General features: G+C 34.0%; 2 protein-coding genes across 2 annotated transcripts; one reads left to right on the forward strand and one right to left on the reverse strand.

The window, feature by feature from the left end:
- Positions 1–1390: 1390 nt before the first annotated feature.
- On the reverse strand, positions 1391–10763 carry LOTGIDRAFT_232757 (hypothetical protein; the record flags this gene model as incomplete). Its single annotated transcript, XM_009057800.1, has 13 exons — positions 1391–1486; positions 1866–2111; positions 2373–2481; positions 2883–3079; positions 3385–3442; positions 3894–4449; positions 4784–4922; positions 5376–5643; positions 5942–6124; positions 6285–6428; positions 6632–6824; positions 7052–7502; positions 9047–10763. The coding sequence occupies 13 exons, from the start codon at positions 10761–10763 to the stop codon at positions 1464–1466; spliced, it is 4284 nt and encodes a 1427-aa protein (XP_009056048.1). The 3' UTR covers positions 1391–1463.
- Positions 10764–11567: 804 nt separating this feature from the next.
- On the forward strand, positions 11568–12908 carry LOTGIDRAFT_178560 (hypothetical protein; the record flags this gene model as incomplete). The annotated part of the gene is made up of 1 exon (XM_009057801.1): positions 11568–12908. The coding sequence occupies one exon, from the start codon at positions 11568–11570 to the stop codon at positions 12906–12908; it is 1341 nt and encodes a 446-aa protein (XP_009056049.1).
- Between the last annotated feature and the right edge of the window lie 277 nt (positions 12909–13185).

Below are 13185 nucleotides of genomic sequence, written 5' to 3' on the forward strand. Positions count from 1 at the left end.
TTTTTCAACCCGGTTTCCCCCTGTCAGTGATGCAGGTAAGAGGAACTGACATGGAAAAAGCGTCTAGTCGTCGGATACAAAAAAACCGCAGAGGCCCTGTGCACATTAAAGATCCCTCGACACTTGGAAATCGAAAAAGAGCAGGCTAATGCTGTCTTGGCAAAATGTTCCTCATTGCACACTGCATGGCGTTGCCCGTCTTAATTAGCCCGCATTGTGCAGAAAAGTAGGACGTAAAACTCCATTCATTTCATTCCATTTTCACTTTTGACAAATGAAACTTCGATACGATAAAGTTCATGATATTTCTATGTTGTTTCATATTTTTATTGAGGGATTAATGCTCTCAACAAACACGATGTTGCTTATAATAATATGATGAAATTAAGCCAGCATAAAATGTTTTATAGTGTATCCGTGTTAAGTTAAAAAAAGACTCGCCTTTTCTTGAGATTCCACCATATTTGAAATGAATTTTTGTAAAAAAAAGTCATTATCCAAAACGTTGTAAATCAACCACCGAAAATGGCGAACTATGGTCTTCAGTGATGAATGAGAATTTAGCATAGTTTAATTTGTCAATGTTATTGAAATATAACTAATATTTACAGGATTATGAATTCAAAAAAAATTTGGTAGTGGTCTTGTTAACTATTGATACAGACATAAAACCTGACAATATTTCAAGTTATTAATCCATGTTTGATGTGACAGATGTATTTGAGATTTACTTTTGTAAACAACTCTCAAATTGTGTCGGTGTATTGATCAGAATGTACACACAGCTGTAATTAGCGAATACAGGTAATCAGATTCCCCGATAGAAAGCCTGTAAACAATAAGCCTCAATGTTTACAGTATATCTGTCCATGGATATGATTATCTGGATTTGCTGGCATACGATTCAATCTAACCGTTGCGTTCCGTAATCTACAACTGTCTATTCAAGAAATTCAGCTTTATCTCAATTTCAAGCAAGTTTTCAACATGATACTTAAGAAATAGTCAAATGGTGTACGAAGAATTCAATGATAATTAATGAAAACAAAACAAAATGTATGCTTATAACCACTATTCAAAGAAGATCTGGTATAAAAATACCGATGAACTAAATATTTCTATTAATAATTCCGCAATTGAAAATGTCTCAAAATGTTTACTTATGGGTGTTGTATTTAACAATAACATAACATAAAAGTTGGGCGAAACGTGAGAAATTTCTTACCCTAATAATGTTATTAAGGTGACAATTGTAGTCAAGTTATAAGACGAAGTTCGTAATTGCTTGACATTTTGAAGATGGATGTATTTCTATCCTTCACTTCTATAATGGCACAATGAATAGAAGTCATTCAAAATAACGCCTCCCATTTAAAACAAATAAATTTTTATAAATAATATTTTATCTACATAAAAAATACTTATAACTACTTTAGCACAAATATTGAATGATAATCCCATTATCATCCTATAGCTTCTACCTCACCTGTAATAGAAAAAAACATCTTGTTATATATTTCAATAGTCTTATTCAAGTTTGGCGATAAGTGTTAAAGTCGAGGATGTAATTAAGTTTACAGTTCTAATAGCCGCGCGACAATCTTGATTCGTTTTTCTAAAAACGTTTCGTCTCACTGGGGAACACTATTGACATGACGTACCAAGACTTGTAACATTACAACAGAGCGGATAGAGCAAAAGGCAAATTACGAGAACGCCACGTTTTTTCAAACTCAAATCAGAGCAACCTCGTAAGAAACCTATCAATCCAATGACAGATTATGAATAACTCAAGCAGCCAACACAGGATTTGAAGTAACGTATTGGATTCTACACGAGATCACTACAAATATTGATATACTTACGTGCCAAGACTCGATAGCGACATTCACGAAGTTTTTGTGATAAATTTGGTATAGTTGCTTCTGAATCTTTAATATCCCGCCATTTCTGGAGACTATAAAAACATCTGTCTTGACGTGTTGGTCGAGAACCTTCTATATCACGTAAAGTTTGGTCAGTTAAACCCAAGCCTTTAGCTAGAACTTTCCAATTACCAGACACCTTCTCATCACGTGATATTTTTATAAAAGCTTTCCGAAGGTAGGAATCTGAAAGAGACACTATCAAGGTAAACATTTATTTGCACGCCATAGATAATATTAAATAGCGTCTAAGTCAGAGGGAACACTAGTACTTATTCCATCCTAAGGACAAAACTTATGTGGCCAAAATCATGATAAGGAGGAATATATTCTCTTCGGGCTTATTCCAGTGTAGTTTAACCCTATAAACACAGATTGACGGTTGAGTATGTCACCATTTCTTACGACATCTACTATATTAATTGTATTAAAATATTACTGACTTACCTTTAGCACTGAAAGCTTTTTCTCTTTTGAATTCCATATTTCGTTCTCTTAGAATCTCTACTAAATCACCTCGGCCACAAACTGATAATGCATGACACAACATTTCTACCTAATAAAAAGTAATTGAATCGGGTATAGTCGTTCTCGAGTTTTACACAAACTTGTCAGGTAGCCTACATGGACGTTTGTCGGACGTTAAAACATATTTTGAAGGAGCCATATGTTTGGCTCTTTCGATTCATTTCATGTTGAGGTTGATATCCTGCCAAATAAACTAAATATATCAGCGTGTTGAAATGCACACTTGGTATATTTTAGTGACAATTCGGAAGATTCAGAGAACAAAATGATCAATTGCAGATCCGAACCAAGGGTTACAAAACTGGATTCTGACATTTTGGAACAAATTGGTAAAGTCTACCATTTCCAGGGTCTGCTACATGAAATTGCATTTGTGTTTCAAAAGGATGGACATTTGAAAATCTCTATTTATAAAATACGGGGATATACCTTGTCCATGGCCCTTGGAACTCTTTTAGCCCAAGATACCAACATGTCATATATAGTCTGTTGTCTTTCAGAATTTACATTTTGTCTTAATATAGCCTGAATCCTCATTCTTCTCACATTTAAATACTGAGCTAGTTTTCTCCATTCATCACCAACTTCTCGGGAGATGAATCTAAAAACATCTTCATTTACTGGACCTAAAATAAAACCAACCATCGATTAAAACTTTTTCCATTGGCCATTATTTTAATTTTTCAAAAACATCACTAGCCGTTTGAAAGGCATTTTGTGTTGAACAAATTTAGACAATGACATCATATTGTTTCTTACTCACTATCAACACAACATCAGTGGAGCTGGTATTTAATAAAGTTTTCAACCTGGACTCAGAACTTGATAGATAACTACATGATGATAACGAATTATTTCAGAAAATACACATCAAGTACGCAGTCACTAGATCATTTGTAGATCAATCAGAATATAACTCAACTAATCATACCTTCTGGTTTAATGGAGACAGGAGCTTTTACCAGCGGCCTCGGTGGCTCTGGTTCAGGCTGAAAAAAAGTCCAAAGTTTTTCTTACCAAAGATGGGCTAATAGTAAGATAGGTCTAGGCTAGTGTTGCTAAGGGCAGAAGGTTTCTTTGGTTCCAAAACAAAATCCAACAGGTAAATATTGCATAAAATATCTACAGAAATTCACAATATTTCTAAATAATTCAAACAATCAAATGCTCTTTTTTTAAAAGAAAAAAAAATATCTACAACATGGCAGAAAATTTGGGATATTAATTATAATCTCTTTTTTTAGTTAGCATAACTTATTATGCAGTTTGGTAAATAAGATTGGAAACAATAAAGTAAAAGAAGAATTTTCATATATCAAGAATAATTTAGCAATACATAGACACATAACATGACTGGACATCTGCATTTCAAGACGATTTGTTCTTAAGGCGATTTGTTCTTAAGGCGTTGCAGCTTATTCAAGAGAGATCAAAACCCACCTTTGGTATGTTCATCAATAATTCTCCCAATAATATTTCTCCTTCAACCATTTCAACATGAGTGTTCTTTGGATTATTTCGACCTTTACCTGTGTCTCGTTCCTCTTGTTCCTGAATAACCTTAGGTACCAGTCCATCTGTGAAAACCTGACAAAATCCTCTGTAGCTATCAAAACCGCGCTGAGCAAATTTATCCAGTTCTTCTACACGAAACGTGATTTGACTGTTAATATGAGAGTTAAAGGCTATTTTTGTTCTGTGTTCCGTGACTGGTGCTAGGTTACCTCTAAATCTCAGTTCTAGAACTTGACCTTCTCTTACAATAATATCTTTACTGAGAGGTGGTCCTTCATCATAACCTTCTTCATCTAATCGTTTTAATACTTTCTCTATCTTATTCGTGTTAGCACATGACACTAATATTTCATTCAAATCTTCAGTATTCTGACGTAGAAATAATTGTATTGTTCTCTGCAACAGTGCTTTTTCCAGCCTACTCACCATCTTTTCTGCTTGATATTCTGCGAGGTCCATCTTTGTTCGTAATACCACAAATCTGCAAGAACAAGATTCAGCAACATCAAAGTCCAGCTCATTACGACACATTTTGCCCAGACAGCTGCACAAAACTTAGATTTGTAACTTACTATAGTATTTTACTTGCTATGTCTCTATCTGAAGAGGTCCGACTATATGGCTTTTCTATTTCAGTCCCTTGACCTGTATCACTGTCAGAGACGAACCGCTTGTGAGGGCTGGTGCATATCAATAGTTCTTAATCTTGATCTTTTTCAGAATTAATAAGATCATGTTGCGCTAAAGATCACGACATCCCAATCCATGTATGTAACCCGAGCATGATATATAAATGACTAAGAACTAAATTGTACCTTGTGATAGGTTCTGTTATATCCAATGATATAATATCTTTATTTTTCGCCTGTGTAATCACCACATCTGGAACAGTCAGCCATCCACTTGTATTATCTTTTATTACCAAATGTAATTCTTCTTCTAATTTAGCATCGTCTATGAATGGTTTGTGAAAGGATTATTGATAAATGAATGCATAGTATCAATAGTACAGTTTGTCTGATAATTGGTACCGTAATTGTAATTAAAATATCAAAACTCAAAGTACTAACAATCCTTAACTCAAAACGAAACTAAAAAATCCAAACAAGTTGGAAACACATTAGTAGCAGCTATAATAAAATATTCATTGGGAAGTCTGTGGATTATTCCCTTGCATTGATCTCGGAAATGTAACACTATACATGTATATTATTTAAAAAGATGCCATTTCAGATAGATCTAAAGTCGTTATTGTTTAAAACAGTTTTCATCATCTATTTCTTCCTTCCTTCGTAATAATGCAGATCATGTGGTCTTGGTTCTCTAGGCGCAAAAACCAATTGGTAAAGTCTGGTAGCCAAAGACAAGAAGTGAGAAACGAAAACGTATGTACATATGTACACTCACCTGTATGCTTAAAGTATTCAGAGGCAGGTCGAGCTGTTTGAGGTCTAGCATCCTGTTTCGCCACTTTTTCTCTATTGACAGCTGTAGAAGGTCGTTTAATACGAGCTGGATTAGGTGGACAAGGTAGGGTTATAGTTATTGGTTTAGATAGCCTTGTATTTTGTTTCCATGTCATTGTGATTATTGATGTAGAAGCTAGCAATGCACCACATATTTCATTATCTCGTTGTCTTAATTCAGAAACAGTGTTCGAATCTACTGGTTGAATCTAAAGTACAGAGGTAAGATACTTTGCGTTACATTATAATTATGCTATTTTAGTACATACAGATAGATATGCATGACTTATCTTTCCCAAAAGTCCATTATCGAATATACATTTATCTTGCCTACTTTCTTTAATGACAGATTTGCATTGAAATGAGTTGAAGTCTTATACGTTCTACTATACAATGCCTTTTTTTACTGATAAGACACAAATGCATATTTGGTAAAATAAAATGAGCTATAGCACAGCTTCCTCTGGGTGAAATGTGTTTACAAGGTAAAGAAAGACTTATACATACCTCAGTGGAAACCCCCAAATTATACCTAAAAGCACCTGGTTTAGTCGTTAAAGTAAAACGACTGTCAACAGTAGATGATTGTTTTCCACCCTTTTTAGTGAAGGTAAACTGCTCTTTCTTTAATCTATAGACAACAACAAACTTGCCCAATTTAGTCACACGGGCTTCAACAAATCGAAGATCCTGGAATCGAAAAATTAAGTAAGAATAATAGTTTGTCCAGAATCCTCGATTAAAGCCTGATTTAATTCATATACTTGCCAATACCACTTATACATTTATGTTGCCGCGACTATTACAGATATTTATGCGATGAATTGTGATTCCATTCCTAGAAAGTTACCTTTATATCGTCAAACATAACATCATTTGTCTGTAATTCTACCCAGTTAGCAGCAGTATCATCATAACATTTCATTACAGGTTCTCTTCCGGTCGTAGATCGTGGTGCACAATGTGGCATTACGATGGATAAGGGTTCTTCAAACTGGAATGAAAATAAACGTATCAGATAATTCCTTCAAATTTATATATTCACTTTTTCAAATATGCCTATTTTCAACTTTAATACATCCACGAATGTTTACGGATCAAGATTGGTTGGTTGTTTTGTTACAAACTTCAAACGAGCTTATTCAATGTATAAATCAGATATGGCAGTGCTACTCTTTATTCCATGTATTCCCTTACCTCGAGATTTTTATCTGTCATCTGTTTAACTACAATTATATTAGATATTAGTTCTTCATTTTCGTGTATTTGGTATCCTCCTGTTATTTGATCTATTCTGTTTACTTCTATATCATCTCTGTCTAAAGATCCTTTAATAGATCTTATAATACAACCAATACCAGGGTTAAAATCTTCACTTTCGATACTATAGCTGTGAAAATACAATTAGTACAATTTTGTAGAGAAACGAATATTTACCATGACATTAACCTCTTCAGACGATGATGAGAATACAAAGATTAGGGATTGAATAACCACTTCTAAAATAGATGTTCGTGAATTACATTTTTTACATACGTCTAAAGTAATATTGTATACATGCATATGGTTTTCTATGTAGCAATTATTGATGAATACAACCCCCTAATGATCACTTACATGTAACGTGGCCAATTATTAGGATTTTTCCGTTCGGCTTCCCTTTTTCTCTTTTCTTCCTCTTCTCGGCTTTTTTCGACATCAAATGATGTTCCTCTCTTCCTAGCTTCAGCTTCAATTCGTTTTGTCTCTTCTTCTTTCTTCTGACGTTCCTCTTCAGCTTTTACTCTCGCCTTTTCATCTGCTCTTCTTTTTGCCTCCATTTCTGCCTTCCGTCTCTCCTCGGCAGCACGTCTAGCATCTTCAGCAGCTTTAATGACATCGTCTGCTAGTTCGCGTGCTCGTTTAGCTGCAAGTTCAGCCTCAACAGCTTCTGTTTCGGAATCTGCAATAATTTTGTCTGTTTCAGCTATAATGGTTACTGCTTTGGCAGACGAGGCTCGAGCTTCTGCTGCTTTAGCTAAAAGTGCTTTATCAGTAGCAATGCGTTCTTCTTCTAACCTTTCTTTTTCTGAATATTAAAGAAAAAACAAAAGGATGAGAGAGTTGAGAGATTGAGTAAAAAAACATTTAAATAGGTCCATAAGAACGTTATGTCCATATAACGAGATGACGAGTTTTGCTTCCCTGTTCCATCTTCAGATAGAAATCTTGAAATAAAACTTACTTTAATTCAGGTTTGCAAAGGCAAAAGCATAAAAACTTCAATGTCATCGATAGACAATGTGTGCATCTTATCTTATCAAAATAATGCTTTAAATTAACAAAATTATCTTTAACTGTTGTAAATATTATTATATTGCGACAAATGGGATACTGACACTAATATTACTTTACCTGTATGAATCGAGTCCTAATTACCTTGAATATTTATTTTAAAAAAATAACTTGGACCAGTATAGATCGATCGACGACAGAAATAGAACATTCTGACATAAGAAAATGTTATTGTGTCAGTAGATGTCTTTAAATACTTGAGAATCAATATTCAAAATGCAGTCAAGTCTATAAACCTAATCACCTGACGTGCAACAGCTGAAATGATTTCAAATTTCAAATCAAAAAATGTAATGGAGATTACAATCCATTGGAAGTTGATTGTTTGGCAAGCGACATTAATCAACTAAAGTTAGCTAAAACTTAATAAATGTTTACAAAGAATCAATAAAATATTATTTAATAATTAGAGATTAATGAATATTGAACTGTTATAAAGAACAGATCTATCAAGCTTAAATTAGTCGAGATTTGACATGTTGACTTCAACTACAATACATTCATTCAATCATATACAGTATTTATGTTTTATTTTAACCCTCACAACAACACTACAATATACTATTCTTATAATCTAAAAAGCGACTTGGTTTATTTAATCGGTAGAGTGGGGTATATTTTGTGTGATTTTTGTATTGACAATGATCTTAACAAACATGAAATATGTATAGACCAATGGATTGGTGATCGTTATCTAGAAACCTTGAATATGGCTGTCATATTATAATCGTTCCTTTTTATATGGTGTTAAAGCTTCTTAGAAACAGTGATATTTAAAAAGATATCAGAAGATAGAAAAACCTTTAATCTGATTGTTACTAAGCAATTCATTAATATTGAAGGAATTGAAGGATAGATACAGTTGAGAGATTTAATGGCGTAAATTATTTAATTTTTATACGAAAAAAAAACAAAAATACCGAAAATATAACAATTGTGTGTACTTTTTAAAAAAATCTCTTGAAAAAGCCGTATGTAGGAGAATTTTCCGCGTTTGAAAGTTAAAAAACGAGTCGTCTTTTCTTGAGACACTGCCATTTATAAAAAAAAAAGACATCTATAGAAATAGGAAACGAAATATATAGAGATATTTTTTTAAGGAACTATGCAATTTTCGTAAACTTCTAGTACTTCTGAAGACTATTTACATACATTCGAGACTCAAATCAACCCCCCCCCCCCCCACCCCACCTTATTATAAAATCTTGTGTTCATGACCTGTATTTTATGATCTTGAAATACATAATTAATTTCAACTGTTAATGAATATATGCTCACCTTGATGATCTTTCTCTGTATGATCAACCCAGGTTACCAAGTCTTCATCTCTGAACTTACGATTAATTAAATTACACACATCGTCCGTTACATGGCGAATATCTTTTAAGTCTTTATTTATAACTTGAGACAAACTCTCACAACTTGCAAACAATTCACTTAATGCTACAAAACTTTCATGAAAATCTGTCAAATTCAAGGCAAAGTCTTTTAATTGTTCTGTAGATAATTTCTCTTTGTATTGGCCTAGTATATGGCCTGATTTCTGGAATATATTCTGAAGACTGATTTGCAGAGAGACAACGTTCTGATTTCCATATTTCACTTCTTGACAAAATGATTTCGACATTGACAGGGAATTAGGTTCCATATTCACAACTTCTTCCCTGCTTGTCATTTTCGCACTGACCGGTCTTTTCCAATCTGACCCGTTTTCGTCTGGGTAAAGAGCTAAGGTTCGAGAATTATCAAAAGTATAAAAATCCTTCGATGGTGTGCCACGAAATTCTTTTGCAATGCTTTCTATGTATGATGGTTGTTCATTTGTTGGTTGGCTATCAAAGTCTGTTGCTTTGCTATCAACTTCTTTTTGTTGGCTATCAAAGTCTATTGGTTTGCTGTCAACTTCTGTTGGTTGGCTATCAAAGTCTGTTGATTGGTTATCCAAGTATGTTGGTATAAATGAAGTAGTAAAAGAGTCTAGGGAATCAGAATTATCAGTATTATGGTTAGTAACAGTTGATCCTGAAGTTGATGATCTACTACGTTGACTTCCTAATGTACTACCACCATCTGATGAATAATTTTCCCAATCACTATCATACTCATCAACATGATCATCTGTATATATATCTAATGATTCAGATCGTAATGTTGACGCATCAAACACATCTTGTTGATCTTCACCGTCAATATCCTGATGGGATGTATCAGAGACCAAACTTCCGTTTTCCTCAAATGAAAAAGACTTTTCAGAGAAAATCAACTCTAATTCATCACTTTCAGAATCATCTATTATTCCAACTGAATCTTGAAACGATACACTTTTCTGTGATTTCCTTATCGTTGATCTGTAATTTGAACTGTACTCTTTAGCTTTGGGTTGAGTACTTATATTATCTTCTCTTGCTTCGTCGTTCACCTTTACTTCAAAAGATTCACTAAGCTCATCCAAATTTCTGTGTGAACTCTTTCTCTGATCTACTTCTTCACTTTCTGTATCTAAACACTTACTTTCATTCTCATCAGCGTCCTCTTGATTTGAATCATCAGAGATTTCTCCGGCGCTATCCTCCGAGATTTGAGATAATCTATTCTCACCTAACCAAGGTAAATCCTCCTCAATTCCTGTTTGAATGTAATCACAGCCACTGTCATGTGTGTATCTATTCTTAGTGCCCGGACTAGCAAAATCTGGTGAATCACTAATATTATATTCGTCTAGGCCAAGATCACCCTCCTTCAAAAAACTTTCGTAAGTGTCGCTTACATTTGAGCTAATCTCGTTTGATCTCGTGTGATAATTAAATGCATTTTCGTTGGTAACCAAAGGGGGGTTTTGTTGAGTAGATATAGAAGGGGACACGTGATCAAACGTTAAATGGTTTATATCATGGTCTATTGACTGTCTATTGTTGAGACATATATCTGATTGTTCAGTATCATTATACAGATAATCCCATTGGTTATGGTTAATATGCAAATCACCACCCGACATTCTCGTATTTATCTTCTGATCTTCAGATTAAATATCTTAATATAGTTCTGTATACTAATTATATTTGTTGTAATCTGAAAAAAGAATTAAAGCCGTAAAAGTTGTAAGCTATGAAGTCCATTTAAAAGGAATGTCGAGGTAAAAACCTGAGTTATTACATTTGGAAGACTCCGTTTCCAGCCAATAAATTTGTTTAGTCTATTACCCCGTAATATTCAGTACCATTACTTATTCATGTTGAATTTCGCATGCAATTAGTAGACGTTTCGGGTATCTATAACCTGAAAATAAATACATGTTGTGATTTATATATATTTTTGAGGATGAAGACTAGGAACTGTTTCGATATGACTTTGTGACCAAGCATGTGTGAATATATCGAAGTCACAAACTCTTTTTTAGCGCATTTTTTGTAATTACAATAAAAGTTGATATAACGAAGTTCCTAATTTTAAATCAATTCTGGGTTTAACGATTGATAAAAAAGAGCAGAACTATTTTTGGACTTTGTTCTTTAAAACACAGGTTGTGAAACCTTTTATGTGATTGTCGAAGTGATTTTTTACGTTAATCTAAAAACATATCAACATTTTGACCTGGTTGTTTCACTGATAAGATACCTGAATATTAAATAAGGATATCATCATGGAGACTGTATCAGTAACAATATTCACTGTGTTTGCTACAGCTATTGTATATATACTTTTTAGAGCCATTATTGGACTTAAACATTATTTTCAGTGGTTGTCATTATTGAAGAAATTTCCTCATGACAAGCTACATTGGTTTTGGGGTCATTGGTTAATGTTTCCTGATGAACCGGATGAACGAGGTTTAAAATGGAGGAGAGAATTAACCAGTAAATATCCCAAGTGCTACTATATGCAGTATGGACCAATTTTGCCTTCGGTCTGTTTAAATGCTCCAGAAACTGTCAAGATACTTCTGAAAACGGCCGAACCTAAAGGTAGATTGTACGAGTTTTTGCGACCATGGCTTGGTGATGGACTACTATTAAGTAATGGTCAAAAATGGGCCCGTAATCGAAGACTTCTGACTCCAGCTTTTCATTTTGATAAACTGAAATCATATTTAGACATTAAAAACAACGCTGCCAACGCGTTTTGTGAGAATTTGAATGACTTTGCAGCTACTGGAGAATACATTGATATTTGTCAACCAGTGACGATGTTTACATTAGATGTTATTTTGAAGTGTGTGTTTTCTTATGAAACCAAATGTCAGTCTACTGGAGAAAACCACCCTTATGTTAAAGCCGTGTCCGAATTAAGTAAAATTTTAATTAGAAGATTTATGAAACCCTGGTTGCACAACGATTGGATATTTTCCCTAACTAAAGATGGTAAAGATTTCAAGAAATACTGCGACTATGTTCATGAAATAGCTAGTGATATAATTTCCAAAAGACGACTCAATTTAGAACAGCAAATGTCACACCAGAAGAAGTACCATGATTTCCTTGACATTCTTCTACGAGCTAGAGATGAAAACAATGTTGGTTTAACTGATCGTGAAATACGAGATGAAGTGGATACATTTTTATTCGAGGGTCATGACACGACGGCGAGTGGTATTTATTGGACATTATTCTCCATAGCTCAGAATCAAGAAATTCAGAAAACATTACAGAAAGAAGTTGATAGTTTATTAGCAATGAAGAATACTGATGACCTCAGTCCAACAGATTTAACTAAACTACCATACCTTTCCATGTGTATCAAGGAGTCTTTACGGCTCCACAATGTTGTTAGCTTTATAATTCGACAAACACAACAAGACTATATTATAGATGAGAAACTGCTGCCCAAAGACACCACGGCGTCTATTCTGATTTACAATGTTCATCATAATCCGGTCTATTGGACCGATTCGTTGATTTTCAATCCAGATAGATTTCTACCAGAAAAGATGGAAAAGATGAACCCGTTTGCACATGTTCCATTTTCAGCAGGACCACGTAACTGTATCGGGCAGAACTTTGCATTGCACGAAATGAAAGTTGCTCTTGTAAAGGTGTTAAATAGGTTTAGTATTGAACTCGATCTAGATCATTCGGTAGAGAAAATTGAAAGTGTGATAATGAGAGCTAAATATGGTATTAAAATAAAGGTTATCAAACGGTAATCATGATTCAAATTTCTTTTGCGACTATTAAATAAAAACATTTTCCCAGTTGATAGTTCTTTCATTATACGCCCAAATCACTCCCATTTCCTCGTTAGCAGTCGATCTTGATAAATATTGGAATGTGTATACATAATCATATATTTAAGACCAAGTTCAAATTTGAGCGCTTTCGTTTCAGTTACTTTCTTGATCTCGTATATTGCAAATGTTGTAGCTCCGTAAGTTTTCAAGTGATTTCGTTATCCGATCGTGCGAACTTATTTTAATCATATCT

Source organism: Lottia gigantea (genome assembly GCF_000327385.1).
Source record: "Lottia gigantea unplaced genomic scaffold LOTGIsca_31, whole genome shotgun sequence".
In the NCBI taxonomy this organism is placed as follows: domain Eukaryota; kingdom Metazoa; phylum Mollusca; class Gastropoda; family Lottiidae; genus Lottia; species Lottia gigantea.